Source organism: Dama dama, chromosome 11 (genome assembly GCF_033118175.1).
Source record: "Dama dama isolate Ldn47 chromosome 11, ASM3311817v1, whole genome shotgun sequence".
Lineage (NCBI taxonomy): Eukaryota > Metazoa > Chordata > Mammalia > Artiodactyla > Cervidae > Dama > Dama dama.
The window spans coordinates 7,595,197-7,612,865 of record NC_083691.1 but is presented as its reverse complement, the minus strand read 5'-3'; the positions used below and the strand labels follow the sequence as shown (position 1 = coordinate 7,612,865).

Here is a 17,669-nt window from a genome sequence, read left to right as displayed (position 1 = left end):
TGCCATTCCCTTCTCCAGACAATCCTAGACTAGTGGGCAATAACGAACCAGGGTCCCCTAGAAAGCCATTGCCAGAATACCTAAGACGGTATTTCCTGAGATGGTGTTTTTTTTTTCCTCCTCAATGTTTAAATGTATATTCTGTTTAGATGAGTGCTTTGGGGCAAAGGCTGAATGAACAGCACTGGCTGAACCAGAGTTCCAGTCTAGTCAAATGATGGAGGGGGTGAGGGGGAGGTCCTGAGAGATTTTGGATTCATTCCTAATTTGGTATCATTTGGGTAAGGCTTTATTTTCCCACGCATACATTTTAACAGTGTCTACAGACAGAGCCAAGACTTCTTAGGGGGCGACAGGTATGATATTAGCCCGTTTTACACCAACGACATGGGAGAGAAGGAGAGATTTTTTCGGGCGGGAGCCAGGTCGTAGCGGGGTTCCGAGGGAGACGAGGCTGACCCGTCCCGGAGCGGACCGGCCACACAGGCCTTGCCCCGAGGTCGGCAGGCGGCGCTGTCCGCACCTGGGCCTGCCCCTCTGACTGCAGCGACCTAGCGGCGACTGGAGAACCCCCAACCCGGGAAATGTCCCTTTCTGTCCCTGTATCCCGGGGTGGGGCCCAGTGTCGCACGGGAGCGGGAACCGCGGCCTCAGATGAGGCGCCCTGGGTTCCACATTCAGCGGGGATGTCGGATCCGGGGCCTCGGGGTCTGCACTGGGGCTCGATCCCGCGCAGCCGAGGGGCGGCGCTGGTTCCCGGCTCCCGCCAGGGACAGCGGAGCTCGGGAGGGGGCGCCGGATCCCGCGTCTCCGGCGCGACTTCCCGGGAAGTTTCAAGTAGGAAAGCCCTGGCGGAGGGGGCCGGGGCTTCCGGAACCGGAGTGGTGGAGAGGAGGGGCCGAGCAGCGGGAGCGGCGCCATGGAGGAGGGGGCGCAGCCGCAGGTGAACGGCGCCCGGAAAGGACGGGCTGCGGGCGCGGGCCGGGGTGGGGGGGTGGATTGAGGGGGAGCTCGTTCACTGCCCCGGGCTCCGGCAGCGCCCCCCAGCCCCCTTCCCCTGTCCCTTCCCAGCCCCCTGCCCTGGGCCCCCTACACCTCCGCGGAGCAGATCTGAGCCCTGGGGGGGGGGGGGGGGGGGGGCGGGGGGTAAGTGGTTTCTGCCCCCCTGGAAATGTCCCCAAATCACCTCCCAGTGACTCAGAGCCTCCGTCGGGCCAGCCCATGAGCACGTCTGAATCCGCAGTCAGGGCCACCAAGGGTGGGCCCGAGAGTTTCCTAAAAATCTATTCTTCCAGGTAGGACTCTAAGATCGATGAGCACCCGCTGGGACCAAAAAGGGGGCGGGTGCAGGCACACGGGGACCACTTCTCGGGGTGGGGGGAGGGGGGAGGGAGAGAAGCATGTGATCAGCAGGCGGAGGAGGCCGACCCCGCGCAGTTTGTGGGGTTCCTCCCGCAGCACACAGGAGGCGGGGCTGGGGGGACCCCCGGGGGAGGGGCATACATAGTCCAGCGGCCCGGGAGGGAACCTTCGGGTGCTCAGAGGCTTCCAGCCCAAATGGCGAGGGGGCGGGGTTGCAGCAGTAGGTTCGCGTGGGCCCTGGGACTGAGGTTGTGTGTCTCGTTATTGGGGGCCGGTGGAGGGGGAGGTGGCGAGGAGAAGTGGAGTTCCAGCTCTCTGCAAACGGGGATGGGGACGTCTGTGTACAAGATCGGGCCCCAGACGCCCAGCGGAAAAGGAGAGGTGTGTGCGCACTTGGCGGGATTCCAGCCCGGAGCTGGCAGGACCGCGGGCTCTGCTCCGCTCTCGGGGGAAGTGTTCTCCAGAAGACTCTTTGAGTGCCCCCACCCCTTGGGCAACTCTCAGGACTGCGTCTGCCCCCGCCCCTCCCTCCCCCTTCCTCCGGAGGTCCCTCGGCCTGTTCCCGCCGTGGCTTGTACACATTTTCCGACTTCCTGTCAACCTCCGCCCAGCAGCGGCCGCTGGGTGACTCAGGACCCCGGGTGCCGGGCCCCCCGCTCCATGAGATCTTTGTTTGCTCAGGCCTTTGGCTCTGGCCCTCTGGCCTAGGGCCCTCAAAGGATTTCCTGAGGCCCGCCCCTGCCCTCTGACAGCCGGGCCAGCGGGCAAGCAGAGGCCTGGGGTGGGGGTCCTTGAGACTGGGGTGGCCACCCCTTCTACTGTGCGCGGGAGATGGAGCGTGGAGAGGTAAGATGGAAGCTCTCACAGGGTCCTTGGGGTGGGGGTGTCATGAGTTACCCTGGGCCGAAGTCAGCTTTGGCACCGGTTGGTTTGAAATGGCCTCTGGGAAAGAGGTTTTCCTCTTCTTGCTCCCACTTGGGGTGAAGTGGTGAGAGAGCCTTCCACTTCCTCCCAAGAGCTGAACTGCGCTGGGAGTGGGCCCCTGGAGATCTCCTCAGCCTCACGGGGCCTCTGCTTTGCCACCTGACGGGTCAGACCCTCAAGGGAGCAGCCCTAGCTTCTTCTACTCAGGCCACAGACTGCCCTGTCTGTCTGACCTCGGGAGGTCCCTTCTCAGTGCCGAGCCTCTTTTTTTGTTGTTGTTGTTATTTTAAAACATTTTGGTTGCTCTGGGTCTTTGTTGCGGCACACAGGTTTCTCTCGTTGCATGTTCTCTAGTTGTGGCTTGCGGGCTTAGTTGCCTTACAGCATATGCGATCTCAGTTCTGTGACCAGGGATCGAACCTGAGTCGTCTGCATTGGAAGGAGGATTCTTAACCACTGGACTACCAGGGAAGTTCCCGGGGTCTCTTTTTTTGGATCCTAGACTTGAGAGCAGCCTGATTACGTGTGGCTGGCAGGGAAAGATTGGGGCCCAAGAGACAGTGCCTTTCTGTCTCTGTGTTGTGGCCTTGAGCAAATTACGTCACCTCTCTGTGCCTCAGTTTCCTCATCTGTAAAATGGGGATGATAACTGCACCTACCTCATGGAGTTGCTGTCAGGTTCGACAGGTTCATGTCTGCACAGGTCTTAGAACAGAACACCCTATAAATGTTAACAGTTTTTTTTTCCTCTTCCCCTTCTCTCTGATGGCAGACGACAGGAACGTGGGCTGGAACGTAGCCTTGGGGCATCCATCTGGCTTAGGGATACTCGCTCTGAGGTCAGAGAGGCACCCTGTGGGTCAGTCCTGGATGCCATCCACACCTGCCTCTCTCCCACCTCCTTCTGTGATGAGCAGAGGCTTTGGAGGTGGGTCCCAGAGGCCTGATCCCTCTGCCTTCCCACAGCCTGGGGCAGGCCATCGGCCTCTGGAGGATGAGAAAGAGGTGATCCGCCGGGCCATCCAGAAGGAGCTGAAGATCAAGGAGGGTGTGGAAAACCTGCGGCGGGTGGCCACAGACCGCCGCCACCTGGGCCACGTGCAGCAGCTGCTGCGGTCCTCCAACCGCCGCCTGGAGCAGCTGCATGGAGAGCTGCGGGAGCTTCATGCCCGCATCCTGCTGCCCGGGCCTGGGCCGGGCCCGGCTGGTGAGTGAGGAGCATGAGGAGGCCCCTTGGGATGGAAAGTGACAAATTGACCCCGCTCCTTGACCTTGGCCCTGACCTACTCTCAGAGCTTCTCCTGAGAGAGCCCTGCCCAAGAGGGTTGGAGAGGAGTGAGCGAGGCATTGCGGGGGGAGCTCTCGGCTCTGGGAGAAGGGTTCACATGCCCCACACTCTTTGCACACAGAGCCCGCGGCCTCAGAACCTCGGCCGCTGGCCGAGCAGGCAAGAGCCCGGCACCTGGAGGCTCTACAGAGGCAGCTGCAGGTGGAGCTGAAGGTCAGGCAGGGGGCTGAGAACATGACCCACACCTACGCCAGTGGCACTCCCAAGGTGAGGCCCCCTGGAGGGAAGAGATTGTGTTCTCAGATTATTCGAGAAGGTAGTGATCCAGCGGCTAACCTGATAGGGAAATGCAGCCTAGCCGTTGATCCTGTAAGGGAGACACTCTACCCTTAGTCTGATGGGGGAGGCAGGCCCCAAATCTCAGCTTGGCTCCAATCCCTTGTCTAACAAAGAAGGCAAAACACCAGGGTGATGGGGAATCCCAACCCAACCCCAAGTCTGGTAGGGAAGTCCCAGCTCCTGTCCCAACTCCCAATGTGATGTGGAAGCTCGCCCTGATCTCATAATGGAGGCTTGACCTGAGCCCTTCCTTGTCTAGTCTGATGGGGGAGGCTCTGTTGCAGAGCTACTAAAAAGGGAGGCTTGGAAGCTTCCTGGTCAAGACTGCACTTCTAATGCAAGGAGTGCTGCAGGTTCAATCCCTAGTCAGGGAACTAAGATGCTCACATGCCATGTGGCCTGGGCCCCCCCAAATACTAATAAATAAATAATTTTTAAAAATAAGATATAAAGGACATTAAAAAGCAGAGACATTATTTTGCCAACAAAGGTCCATCTAGTCAAGGCTATGGTTTTTCCAGTAGTCATGTATGGATGTGAGAGTTGGACTATAAAGAAAGCTGAGCACCGAAGAACTGATGCTTTTGAACTGTGGTGTCGGAGAAGACTCTTGAGCGTCCCTTGGACTGTAAGGAGATCCAACCAGTCCTTCCTAAAGGAAACCAAGCCTGAATATTCATTGGAAGGACTGACTGATGCTGAAGCTGAAACTCTAGTATTTTGGCTACCTCATGTGAAGAGCTGGCTCTTTTGAAAGGACCCTGTTGCTGGGAAAGATTGAAGGCAGGAGAAAGGGACGACAGTGGATAAGATGGTTGGATGGCATCACTGACTCAATGGACATGAGTTGGAGTAAGCTCCGGGAGTTGGTGATGGACAGGGAAGCCTGGCGTGCTGCAGTCCATGGGGTCGCAAAGAGTCGGACATGAACTGAGCTGAACTGGCTGTAGTTATCTGGTCTACTGAGGGAGGCTTAGCTTCAACCCAGACTGATGGAGGAGGCTTGGTCCAGTCCCCAGTCGACCAGGAAGGCACTGGCCTAGTCCTGGCCTGATGGGGTATGTGTCATAATCCTATAGGAGAGGAAGCTGCTGGCAGCCGCCCAGCAGATGCTCCAGGACAGCCAGCTGAAGGTGGCCCTGTTGCGAATGAAGATCAGTAGCCTGGAGGCCAGCGGGTCCCCCGAGCCAGGTGAGGCCTGGCCAAGGGGGCTGGGCCGGGTGGAGCAGGGCTGGGGCCTGAGGTGGCTGACCCCTCCTCCTCCCAGGTCCTGAGCTGATGGTAGAGGAACTACGGCACCGTCTACGCATCGAGGCTGCCGTGGCTGAGGGCGCCAAGAACGTGGTGAAGCTGCTTGGTAGCCGGCGAACACAGGACCGCAAGGTGCTGGCCGAGGTCAGACCGTGGTCCCCTCCCATTGCTTCCTCTCTGACTGGTACCACCCTCTGTAGTGGCTGGTGATACCGCTCGGCAGGCCATGAGGAAACAGGAGGCACATTCTTTTTATATATATAATTTTCTTTCTTTCTGTTTGGCTCTGCTGAGTCTTTGTTGCTGCTTGGGCCTTTCTGTAGTGGTGAGTGGGGGCTACTCTCTAGTTGCGGTGCACAGGCTTCTCACTGTGGTGGCTTCTCTTGTTGCGGAGCACAGGCTCCAGGGCACAGGATTCAGGGCTCAGCAGTTGTGGCTCTCGGGCTCTAGAGCACAGGCTCCATAATTGTGGCGTGTGGCTTAGTTGCCCCAAGGCATGCGGAATCTTCCCAGACCAGGGATTGAACCCGTGTCTGTTGCACTGGCAGGCAGATTCTTTACCACTCAGCCACCAGGGAAGCCCAGAAGACACATTCTTGTCTAGATCGGGGGTCTCCAACTTCCAGGCCACGGACCGGTACCTCCTGTCAGATCAGCGGTAGCACTAGATTAGAAGTAAAGTGCACAAAAATGTTGTTTAGCCACTCAGTCGTGTCCGACTCTTTGTGACCCCATGGACTGCAGCACGTCAGGCTACCCTGTCCTTCACCATCTCCCGGAGCTTGCTCAAACTCATGTCCATCGAGTTGGTGATACCATCCAACCATCTCGTCCTCTGTCATCCCCTTCTCCTCCTGCCCTTAGCCTTTCCCAGCATCAGGGTCTTTTCTAATGATTCGGCTCTTCACATCAGGTGGCCAAAGTGTTAGAGCATTAGCTTCACAAAAACATAATGCGCTTAAATTGTCCTGAAACCATCCCTCCCACCTCCAGTCCGTGGGAAAATTGTCTTCCACAAAACCAGTCCCAGGTGTCAAAAAGGTTGGGGACCTCTGGCCTAGACCTCATCCAGGGCGCCTCTGGGTGACCTGAGCCGCTGCCCTCGCCATTACCCCAGGGCCCTGTATCCCCTGCCCGTATCCCTCCTGCAGGCTCAGGCCCAGCTCCAGGAGTCCTGCCAGAAACTGGACCTCCTGCGGCTGGCCTTGGAGCAGCTGCTGGAGAGACTGCCTCCTGCTCACCCTCTGCGCGGCAGAGTGGCCCGGGAGCTGCGGACTGCTGCGTCTGGGAACCCGCAGCCTTCAGGGACACTTGTGAAACCCACCGCCATGACAGGTACCCGGGAGCCCCTCCTACTTCAGAGCTGTCCTTCCCTTCCAGGGAGGAGCCTGGAATTCAGTGGTGAAGAATTTTGGAGAAGATTTTCAATCCTGGCTTCACCATCCCTTAGCTGTGTGACCTTGGGCCACTGACACCCCCTCTCCAGACCTCAGTTTATCACTCTGTCAAATGGGGGTGATAACAGCACCTACTTCATAGGGCTGGTGTGACAATTCAGTGAGTTGTTGCACATGAAGTGCTCGAATTTTCGCACCAACCCTATGAAGTAGGTGCTGTTATCACCCCCATTTGACAGAGTGATAAACTGAGGTCTGGAGAGGGAGTGTCAGTGGCCCAAGGTCACACAGCTAAGGATGGTGAAGTCAGGATTGAAAATCTTCTCCAAACTCTTCCCCAGTGTGTTTCAATGAGGAACCATGAGAGTGTTAGGCTGGACGTGCCAGTGTTAGGGAGCTCACAGCCCTGGAGGCCTTGGTACCCAGTTCTGGGCAGTTTGCACTATTAGAAAGTGCTTCCTTATCCTGAGTGGATCCGACACTATAGAAGCCCTGAATTTCCCAACAGGGACCCAGTGCCAACTAGAGGGCCCAGCCCCTGCCTGCACAGAGCTGGTACAGAATAGATAGGCCTCATCCTATTGTGAGCAGAGCTGAAGGGGAAAAGTACAGGGACTGCATGGGCCCCCTCACCTGGCCTTGGGGAACCAAGGAATGCTTCCTGGAGGGGGAGGCATGTCCTTGATGGGCTTAAGGGAGTTGACCAAGTCAACAAGTTGGGGAAGGTGAGGGCAAGGTCTTGTTTGTTGTTCCCTCGCTAAGTCGTGTCCGAGTCTTTGCGACTGCGTGGACTGCAACATGCCAGGCCTCCCTGTCCCTCACTATTTCTCAGAGTTTCTCCAAGTTTGTGTCTGTTGAATTGGTGATGCTATCCAGCCATCTCTAGGGCTTGTTAAAAGGCCTAAAATTCAGGTACTTGAAGCCACCCCACCCCGTAAGCTGTCTTCCAACTAAACACCCACATTCCTCCAGTCATTCTTTCTAGGATGACCTTCCCATCCTGGGCACTGCCTCGGTTTATAAGGTCTCTCGGAGTATAACCCCCCAGGCCCCGACTCCCTAAATGGTGCTCTTCAGCCCTATGTATGTCCTCAAGAGCTGCTAGAGTCCCACTGCTTCCTCTATCCTCGGAGGGACAAATCTCTAGTGACCCTAAAAATGAGCCCACTTGGTTGGCAAAACACACTGGTACCCACCACAGGAAGTGGGGCTGAGTTAGGCCCCGGGAGGAGGTGGCCGGCCAGGCACCCTGCTCCTCTGGGGCTCTTGTCCCTGGCATGGTGCTGCCTAGGCCCGGAGCCCTGCGCAGCGAGAGGACTGAGGTCTGAGTCTGACTCCTCTGCCTCTGTGTCCCTGCTTCTTCCCGCACGTAGAGGGATGGCAGGAGGGGAGGACCAGTTGGTCAGCCCCCAGGGTGGCAGGTGGCTGCCAAGGCGTAAGGCGAGCAGGCTCTGGGTTTGCTACCTCCATGAGAAGGCAGCATTCCTGGGGTCCCAGGGACCCCTTGGAGGATGGCATCTGATGATGGCCCCTCACACGCTCCCTGACAGGGACACTGCAGGTCCGCCTCCTGGGCTGTGAGCAGCTGCTGACGGCGGTGCCTGGACGTTCCCCCGCGGCCGCGCTGGCCGGGAGCCCCTCCCAGGGCTGGCTTCGGAGCAGAGCCAAGCAGCAGCGTGGGGGAGGCGAGCTGGCCAGTGAGTAGGGGGCCTGGGGAGCTGGGGAGCGCAAAGGTTCCCCCCCGCCCCGACTCCTGGCCTGCCCTGAGCCCCAACTCTGGCCTTGCAGGTGAGGTGCTGGCCGTGCTGAAGGTGGACAATCGCGTTGTGGGCCAGACGGGCTGGGGGCCTGTGGCCAAGCAGTCCTGGGACCAGACCTTTGTCATTGCGCTGGAGCGGGTGAGGCTGCCCTTGTGTGGACCGGGGTGATCGCGGTTCGTGGGGTGGAAGGCTGGATGGGTAGTGGCTGGTACCAGGCTCACCCCCACTCAACCTGGCCTCCCCGTGTAGGCCCGGGAGCTGGAGATCGGGGTCCACTGGCGGGACTGGAGGCAGCTGTGCGGTGTGGCCTTCCTGAGGCTGGAGGACTTCCTGGACAATGCCTGTCACCAGCTGTCCCTCAGCCTGGTGCCACAGGGACTGCTCTTTGCCCAGGTGCCCCCCCTGGCCCCTGCCCTCTGACCTCATGGGCCCATGGATCTGTTAACGTGAGAGGGGCCTTGGAGACTGTGCCCCCCCGCCCCCAATCCACAGCGAGGAGTGGAAACTGAGGCCCCGAGGGAGGAGCTCTCCAGGGATGAAAGATTCCCAGCCACTCTCTGAGGACTTCACAGGAGAGGAATAGCCCGTGTCCTTGTCCTGACTGCCCCGCCGCGTGTGCGACCCTGGGCAAGTCCCTTTCTCCTCCAGGCCTCAGTTTCTCCGCCGGTACCAGTGAGGATGCCGAATCCATTCTCTCTGAGTCCCTGTAGCTCTTGCATCTGTTGACAACGGGCTCAGGCTGCAATCCTGGAGGCCGAGGAGGTGCCTGGGGCAGGTGGGAAGGGACTGGTCTTCAGCCCTGCCCCCTGCCCCCACAGGTGACCTTCTGTGACCCTGTCATTGAGAGGAGGCCCCGACTGCAGAGGCAGAAACGCATTTTCTCAAAACGCAGAGGTATGGAAGGCTGGTGAGCAGGGAGCAGGGCTGGGCCCCTCTGGAGACCTCGAGACTGAGCCTGCTTTTGCCCCAGGTCAGGACTTCCTGAGGGCTTCCCAGATGAATCTCAGCATGGCGGCCTGGGGACGCTTGGTCATGAGCCTGCTGCCCCCATGCAGCTCCCCAAGCACCATCAGCCCCCCCAAAGCGTGCTCCCAGACTCCAGCCACACCCCAGCGGGCCACCGACCCCGACTCGCCCAGGTGAGGAGCCTCGCTCACCCCAGGCTGCCTGCTTCTCTGCGGTGTCACCTCTCTCCAGATGCAGATGGTGCCTGCCCCGTGGCTCGCCCTCTGACCTGTCTGTCTGTCTCGCGTGGCTGTGTGTCCACCCCCGCCCTCCCTGCCCGCTGCTCTTCCAACTGTCTGTGCCCGGTATGTGTCTGCTTCTACCCCACAGTAACTTCCCACCCAAGAAGACCCCCTTGCGAGAAGAGATCCAACCCCTACCCAAGCCCCCTCGCCTCTACCTGGCCCAGGAGCCAACCCCTGAAGAGATGCCGGTGAGGGGCAGCAGGGCAGGGTTGGTCACCCTGGGGGCTGCCCAGGTCGGGTGGCAGGGCTGGAGGGAAGGAAGCCCTGCTCTGCCTTGAGACCGTCTCCCCTCGCAGCGCACCAAACGTCCCCACATGGAGCCCAGGATTCGACTCGAGCCGCCTCTGCCAGCCCCGGCTACCAGGTACCCCGGCGGGCTCACCTCGGTGTTTGAGGCTTTTATCCACTCATCTGGGTATTTGCATGTCAGATGTTCACACCTCACCCTGGGCTCCTTGGCTCGCTCAGGTTCTCACTCATTGAACCCACATTACTGAGCTCAGCCTGCTTGCCAGACCCCAATACACTGCAGTCCTGGGAACCCTGCCCGCCTCCCCTGGGCTCTGGAGCCCCATAGAGGGGGACCACCCAAGATCAAGCACGGGGGGTTTGGAGCGACTCCTGGTGGAGGCCCAGCCCTTCCTTGTGCTGGGGGCTTCCTGTGCCCTTTCTCTTGCAGGAAACCCCCCCGGCTTCAGGACTTCCGCTGCTTGGCCGTGCTGGGCCGGGGCCACTTCGGGAAGGTAGGGGCTGAGGAGGTGCGGCGGAAGGGGGTGGGCAGGCCCCCAGCACGTTAGCTAGGGGGCTCTGGGCTCTGGGGGGCAGTGGGCAGGGGAAGTAGATTCCTGTACTGCCCATCTGTAACCCAAACCTCTCTCTGGTCTTCAGGTCCTCTTGGTCCAATTCAAGGGCACGGGGCAATACTATGCCATCAAAGCGCTGAAGAAGCAGGAGGTGCTGAGCCGGGACGAGATCGAGAGGTGTGTGTTGAGGTCGGGGGGCTCCCAGCACCCTGGCGTCTGGAAGGAACTCAGGACGGCAGGCCTGGGCTGGGCTGGTGGCTCCAGAAGGCAGCTGAATGCTTCTGGGGTTTCGAAGAAGTGACCCTGTGGGGCCAGCCAGGTCTGGGCTCTCTTATTAGCAACTGCAGTTGTGAACTGTGTGCCCTTGGGCAGGTCTCCTGTCTGTGCACCTCAGCTTCCTCATCTGTGAAATGGGAACAGGGTGGTGGTACAAGTTCAAGACCTGGGCGAGTCCCGGATACATATGAACTGTCATTCTACCCGCCTGGCAGTTTTAAGAGCCAGTGACCCAGGGGAGTTGTGTGGGTGACAGGGCACAGCCAGGGGAGGTCTTCCTTCCCTTTTGGGTTCCCTCCTTGCCTGTGAAACCCACGCCCTCCTCTTGCAGCCTGTACTGTGAGAAGCGAATCCTTGAGGCTGTGGGCTGCACAGGGCATCCGTTCCTGCTTCCCCTCCTCGCCTGCTTCCAGACCTCCAGCCATGCCTGCTTCGTGACTGAGTTCGCGCCAGGTGGTGACCTCATGATGCAGATCCATGAGGACGTCTTTCCTGAGCCCCAGGCCCGGTGGGTCCCCCTCTCGCCTCTTCCAGCCAGCCTTCCCTGGGCCCCCTGTCCCTGGCGACCCCTTCATCCTGCTTCCTCCATGGTGTCCATCAGCCAAAGAGTGCGTGCAATCAGTGAGGCCTCGGTTCACATCCTGGTTATCAAACCCTCACAGCCTTTGTGACCTCAGACCTCAGTGTATATGGCGGTGAATTGGGGATAATAACTGCTTCATAGGCTTGGTGCATCAGTGGACATAACATTTAGAAATTGCAGAGCCTAGGGACTGGTGAGCAGTAAGTGACTGACAGATGGCATTGTTATGTCTTGCCCACCAGAGTGTGGATTCTGGAGCCCAGATTCACGTGTCAGCTCTGCCACTCTCTCTGTGACCCAGGGTGGGTCGTTTACCAGGAGTCTCAGATCCTCATTTAAAAAAATAGGCATGATGAAGCTTCTCTGGGTGGTCTAATGCTTAAGAACCCACCTGCGAGTGCAGGAGACACAGGTTCGATTCCTGGTCCAGGAAGATCTCACATGTCTCAGAGCAACTACTGAGCCCAAGGGCTGCAACTACTGAAGCCCACACACCTCAAGCCCATGTTCTGTAGCTAAACCTGTGAAACAGTCATCATTACCCCCAGTTCACCGCAATGAGAAACCCATGCACCACAATGAAGAGTAGCTCCTGCTCACCTCAACTAGAGAAAGCTCACGCACAGCAACGAAAACCTAGTGCAGTAAAAAAAATAAATAACATTTTTTAAAAATTAAAAAAAAAAATAGGCATGATGGTGCCAATGGAGGCTGCCAGGAGGCTGCCAGGATGGGCATGTGGACACTTGGTGTCATTCCTGGCACAATCTAAGGGCCCGGGAAGGGTAGGCTGTTATCATGAGGAGCCTTGCCCCTGACTCTGGCAGGGACATAGAGGGTCCCCAGGCCATGGCCATCCTGGTGCCTCCCTGCCCTGTCCCCCACAGTCATGGGCCTGAACTCCCCCCTGCACCAACCCTCCAGGTTCTATCTGGCCTGTGTGGTCCTGGGGCTGCAGTTCTTACACGAGCAGAAGATCATTTACAGGTAACTTGCCCCCGGGATGCTGGGGGAGTAGGCAAGGGGATCAGGGGCTGCCCTCCTCCTGGGCTGCTATGAGGTGGGGCCGCTGTTCCCTGGGCCTCAGCACGTCTCAGCTTCTTTGGGGTCTGCCCTGCCTTGCCCTCAGAGACCTTAAGTTGGATAATCTTCTCCTGGACGCCCAGGGTTTCCTGAAGATCGCGGACTTTGGGCTTTGTAAGGAAGGTGGGTGCCTCCCATCCAGGAGCCTGTGTCCTCCTGCCTTGCTCGTTCCGTCGAGGCCAGCAGGGTGGCGAGCAAGTGGCATCTTCCAGGAAATGTGCCTCCCAGCCCTCCTTCCAGGGACCAGCTAGATGCATTGGCTCGTCCTTCCCCGCCTTAAAAACTCAGAAAGACCCCCTTGCCCTCGGCTGGAGGGAGAGCCTGGCCTGGGAGAGGGTGCTGGGTTCTGCTTTCTGCATGACCCTGGCACACAGGCTTCGCTGAGACTCACATTCCTCATCCATCAGGTGGCATGAGAACCGTTCCCACCTCCAAGGGTGTGGGGCAGGGCTCGGCACGGGGTTCCTTGCATGGAGTCCTAAGGGTTGGTGGTTGATTCTTACAACTAGAGGTTCTTGTGGCTGCCACAGTACGCTGGCATCAGTGTGGATGTTGGTTGGCAGGGATTGGCTTTGGGGACCGGACGAGCACCTTCTGCGGCACCCCGGAGTTCCTGGCCCCCGAGGTGCTGACTCAGGAGGCCTACACACGGGCTGTGGACTGGTGGGGGCTGGGCGTGCTGCTCTATGAGATGCTGGTGGGCGAGGTGAGTGCTGGATGGGGAGAGCTGCTGGGGCCCCCAGGTTGGGTGGAGGTTGGGTGGGGGGCCTCCCTGCTGAGCCCCCTCCCCGCAGTGCCCGTTTCCAGGGGACACCGAGGAGGAGGTGTTTGACTGCATCGTCAATGCGGAAGCCCCATACCCCCGCTTTCTGTCGGTGCAAGGCGTCGAGCTTATTCAGAAGGTAATCGCTGCAGGGTCCCAGGCTGGGCCGGAGGGTTACTTGTGGCTCTCCAGGCTCCCTACCCGAGAGGCTGGGGGCAGCAGGGCAGTGTCTGGGGCTGAGCGCCCTGAATGAGCCCCTGTCCTCGCCCCCAGCTCCTCCAGAAGTGCCCCGAGAAGCGCCTGGGGGCGGGCGAGCGAGATGCTGAGGAAATCAAGACCCAGCCTTTCTTCAGGGTGAGTGGCCGTGGCCACAGCGGTCCTGGTGCCTGGAGCAGAGGGAGGGGTCGAGGGCCCACGGGGGCTGCTGTTCCCATCATCTGAGGTACGCCTTTGCCCCCAGACCACCGACTGGCAGGCTCTGCTCGCCCGCGCCGTCCAGCCCCCCTTTGTGCCCACCCTCTGCGGCCCCACAGACCTGCGCTACTTCGAGGGCGAGTTCACGGGGCTGCCGCCCGCCCTGACCCCACCTGACCCCCGAAGCCCCCTCACCGCCCGCCAGCAGGCTGCCTTCCGGGACTTCGACTTCGTGTCTGAGAGATTCCTGGAGCCCTGAGGGCCTCCCGGCCTCTCCACCCCCTGCCCGCTCCCCCATGCCGGACGGTTAGAGCCTCTGCTTTGCCCGCCTGTCTGCCCGCCTGGGCACGCAGGGATTGATGGGCCTTTGGGGCTCGAGGTGGCAGCCATGGGGCTGTCGTGGTCACTGCTCAGTCACCAGGCGAGTGCTGCCCACCCCCTTCCCCCGACCTCCTCTCCCCTGCCCGCTGCGAGACCTAGACCAGAAAGCGTGGCGCAGCGAGGAATGGTTTGGTTTTTTTTTTAATACTTGACTTGCTTTATGGTTCATTAAATTTATAAAACTGTGCGCTGGACGCAGCCTGGCTTGGGGGTGGGGCGGAGGTGTCCGAAGCCCAGGTCTCTCCTTGTGCCCGAGTCTCCCCCATGCGTCCTCTTCCTTTTCTTCTGCCTGGGGAGGGCAGAGCTGCCCACTGAGGCAGGGTACAGTCCCTCAGCTCCACTCTGAGGCCCGGAAGGAGTGGGCAGGAGTGAGGAGCCCCAGGCCCTTGGAGGGCCAACCCCTCTGGGTGCGGCCTCTCTGGTTTTCAGGCACAAGATGGTGGCCCCGGCTTCCAGCGACCCTAAACAGCTTGGCTACTGCCTTCCTCCTCCTCGTCCTCGGCCCAGAGGGTCTCCCAGGAGCCCGGGGGCCATCCACAGAAGAAGTGGGCCAGGTTGCGGGTCAGGCCGCGGTCGAAGGGGTTGCCGGGGCGCTGGCGGAGGTAGGCGATGCGGTGGGAGGAGATGAACTCCCAGGTGGTCGTGTTGCTGGCCACCAGATAGAGGTGCGAGGCCAGGAGCAGGCCGGCCACCAGGGAGAAGAGCGACAGCAGCAGGAAGGTGGCGAACAGGAGCCCGCTGGACCGCAGCCAGAGCCCCCAGGGCTGGAAAAAGCGGAGGCCGGACCTGCAAGGGAAGGAGAGCAACAAGGACCCAGGGCTGGCGGCGGGGTTGCCCGAGGGGACGGCCATTTGGGAGAGGGTCCAAGGCCCCTGAAGAGGGAGCCTGGGGTGCTGGTCCTCCCCCACACCCAGGGCGCCGGGGCAACCCACCATGCCAGGTACAGGGCCCACAGAAGCACCACCAGCTGCAGCGCCAGGTAGGCCACGAAGAGCGGGTGATTGCGCTCGCCCACACAGTTCTCCATCCAGGGGCAGTGGTGGTCGTAGCGGCGGACACAGCGACGGCACTCACGGCAGTGCCGAGCCCGCAGGGGTTGCTATGGGCACAGAGGGAGTTGGGCTTCAACACCGGCTCCCCTCTAGGCCCAGCAATGAGGGTGGGAGGTCAGGGCTGGCATCTGGGAGGCCTTCCTGGAGGAAGGGGGTGAGGCCAAGAAGTCTTGGCCTTGCCTGAGTCCTCCCACGGAGGTCCCCGCATCACCCACCAGCACCATGCAGTATCCGCAGCGCCGAAGGGAGATGGCCTGAGGAACCATGGCTGTCTGCTCTTCCTTGGCCTCCTCCTGAAAAGTGGGGAGGACAGAGGATGAGATGGGGGTCCCTTGGGAGGCAGCTGAGACTTGTGGGTGTCTCCCTTGGGGGCCAGCTTAGCTCTGGGTGTGCACATTTGGGGGCCCATCCATGTGTCATGGAGGTGGCAGAGTGGGGCAGGGTGCCCTGGACTGCGAGGTTGTGTGACTTTGGCCAGTTACTTCCCCTCTCTGGACCTTGGCCATTTTCTTATTGTAGGACGGGGCCCTAGGTCTGGCCAGATGATTCCTTGGGATTCCCTAGGAAAGCTCTCAGCTGAGTCTAACATGAGACTCACTGGAGTCTTGAGTTCCCTGGTAGAGGGAGGAGGGGTTTGGGCCTCCTAGTTACCTGGGGCTGAGGCAGGACATTCACGTAGCCCGGGTCCATGAGTGACACGGTCAGGTAAAGCAGCAGGGAGCCCAGCACGAGCAGCAGGAAAGTGAGGGGCAGGAGCAGTTCCCCCTGCTCTTCCCACTGCCGCAGTGCTGGAGAGGCCAGAGGGGGAGAGTGAGGCCAGGACTGTGGAACGGGCGTGTTGGGGGAGGGTGCAACTGGAGGCGGGAAGTGTGTCCCTGGATGAACAAAGGCCTGGAAATGGGGTTTAACAAATGGTCGGGTGTGGCCACTACATAGGGTGCAGGAGGGAGAAATTCAGGTTTGGGAGAAGAGAAAAAAAGCAGTTAATCTACACTATCTCTGGAGGGCAGTAGGCAACCATGGAAGGTTACAGGGCCAGATATATTTCTGAACGGCTTCCCAGGTGGCACTAACAATAAAGAACCCTCCTGCCAATGCAGGAGACATAAGAGATGCGGGTTCCATCCCTGGGTGGGGAAGATCCCCTGGAGGAGGGAATGGCAATCCACTCCAGTATTCTTGCCTGGAGAATCCCATGAACAGAGGAGCCAGGTTACAGCCTGTAGGGTTGCACAGATATGACTGAAGCGACTTAGCATGCATGTTTCTGAAAGCCCTCTTAGTGCTAAAGTAAAGATGGATCAGAGGGGAGGCCTATCCAGGACACAGAGAGGAGTGTGTCTGGGCAAGGGTAATGGCAGGGGGTTGACCAGATTGGAGGTAAGGGGTGATGGGACCAGACTTGGCTGGATATGGGGGACAGGGAGCAGGACTCTGGCTCTGAGATGGAAAGAGGCTGGCCAGGTAAGAGATGCACAAGAAACAGATAGAGAAGGGTGTGGCTGTCAGGGTGGAATGCTGTAGGGGAGCCCAGGCCACCTCCAGGGTCCGGCCCATGGAGGTGACTGAAGGTTTGGGTGAAGGGGGTGGAGGGCTGAGCAGGGAGAGGCAGGAGAGAGCTAGCCAGACATCAGAGTGTGGACAACTCAGGTGCCCCTTGACTGTAAAAGAGAGTGGAGAAGAAAAGGAGATTGCAGTGGGGGATTTCTTTCCAATGCAGAGACTGAACAGGTTTTTAGGCTAAGGGGTGAAGCCAGTGGAGGAGACTCAGGTCTTGGGAGGAAAGTGAGAATGACCCTGGTCCAGGAGCTTAGGCTGCAGTGAGGAGGAAGGGGTGGGGGTTGTGGTGGTGGTGGTGAGGAAGGGCGAAAGCCTGTGCTGGAGGTGGCCTGTGGCAGGTAAAGAGGGGGAAGGATGGAAGTGGGTGGGTGGAATGAATGAGCGCTCACGGGGATGAGGACAGGAGGGACAGGCTGCTCCCCTCTGCCGTGTCCTCTTGCCTGAAGGTGGGGAGCCCGGACTTGGGGCAGCTAGGGCCACGCAGGGATGGGGTGGGCGGGATGCCAGCCCTTCATCTAGTTGATCCTCGGAATCTTGGGAGTCAATTCCTGGGAAGGGTCGGGCGGGTCCCAGGATCAGGGAAGATGGGGTCTCGAGCAGGTCGTCGGATCAGGTGGGCACCGGGTGGGTCCTGGGACAGACAAGGGTATCTGGCAGGGATCAGGAAGATTCTGGGATTAATTAGGGATCAACTGAGTATTAGGCGGAAAGCAGGTGGCTCTTGGAATGAGAGGTGGGGAGGGGGCCTCTGGCGCGGGAAGAGTCAGGGGGAAATCCCAGGATCTCCGGGGGGTTCGACAAGGGACTCAGTGAGACCCAAACATCTGGGGAATCACGCGGGGTCGGGTGGGTCTGGGGTCGCGAGGGTTCCGGCTCACCGGTATCATGCAGGAAGAGTACCAACGTGATCCCCCAGGTCAGCACAGTATGCCCGGTCCGCACCAGGACCCCAGGGGTGAGGAGCGCCCAGGGCGCCATCGCCTCGGCCCCGCGCCCCACCCGGAAGAAGCGCTCAGAGGGGCGGGCCCTCCGAGGAACAGGGCCCGCGGCCACCCGGGGATTGGCGGATACGGGCTGTGGGCGTGGCCGGATTGGGCCAGGGAGGCCGCCTATTGGGCGACAGCTGCGGTTTAGTAGGCCCTCGAGCCAACAGGTGCCTGAAGAAGCTGAGGGCGGGGCCGGC

At 59.8% G+C, this 17,669-nt stretch overlaps 2 protein-coding genes across 6 annotated transcripts; one reads left to right on the top strand and one right to left on the bottom strand.

Annotated features, from left to right (window-relative positions):
- The first annotated feature begins 621 nt into the window (after window positions 1–621).
- On the top strand, window positions 622–14,061 carry PKN3 (protein kinase N3). 4 transcript variants are annotated; one of them, XM_061154483.1, is made up of 22 exons: window positions 622–943; window positions 3,253–3,493; window positions 3,696–3,841; window positions 4,993–5,104; window positions 5,181–5,308; window positions 6,316–6,499; window positions 8,112–8,258; window positions 8,350–8,459; window positions 8,571–8,714; window positions 9,140–9,215; window positions 9,292–9,460; window positions 9,657–9,759; window positions 9,868–9,935; window positions 10,251–10,314; window positions 10,460–10,551; window positions 10,982–11,158; window positions 12,158–12,220; window positions 12,363–12,439; window positions 12,880–13,022; window positions 13,111–13,218; window positions 13,353–13,433; window positions 13,540–14,061. In XM_061154483.1, exons 1-22 carry the CDS (start codon window positions 920–922, stop codon window positions 13,750–13,752), a joined length of 2,670 nt encoding a protein of 889 aa, XP_061010466.1. In that variant the 5' UTR covers window positions 622–919; the 3' UTR covers window positions 13,753–14,061. The 4 variants fall into 4 exon arrangements, with proteins under 4 accessions (XP_061010466.1, XP_061010468.1, XP_061010465.1 ...); XM_061154485.1 differs by lacking the exon at window positions 3,696–3,841 and adding an exon at window positions 1,194–1,295 and having other exon boundaries at window positions 624–943; XM_061154482.1 differs by lacking the exon at window positions 622–943 and adding an exon at window positions 1,625–1,743.
- On the bottom strand, window positions 14,000–17,505 carry ZDHHC12 (zinc finger DHHC-type palmitoyltransferase 12). Of its 2 annotated transcripts, none has more exons than XM_061154486.1 (5): window positions 17,365–17,505; window positions 15,578–15,714; window positions 15,142–15,219; window positions 14,807–14,973; window positions 14,000–14,660 (listed from the first exon to the last, which is right to left on the bottom strand). In XM_061154486.1, the coding sequence occupies exons 1-5, from the start codon at window positions 17,462–17,464 to the stop codon at window positions 14,336–14,338; spliced, it is 807 nt and encodes a 268-aa protein (XP_061010469.1). In that variant the 5' UTR covers window positions 17,465–17,505; the 3' UTR covers window positions 14,000–14,335. The 2 variants fall into 2 exon arrangements, with proteins under 2 accessions (XP_061010469.1, XP_061010470.1); XM_061154487.1 differs by having other exon boundaries at window positions 14,437–14,638.
- Between the last annotated feature and the right edge of the window lie 164 nt (window positions 17,506–17,669).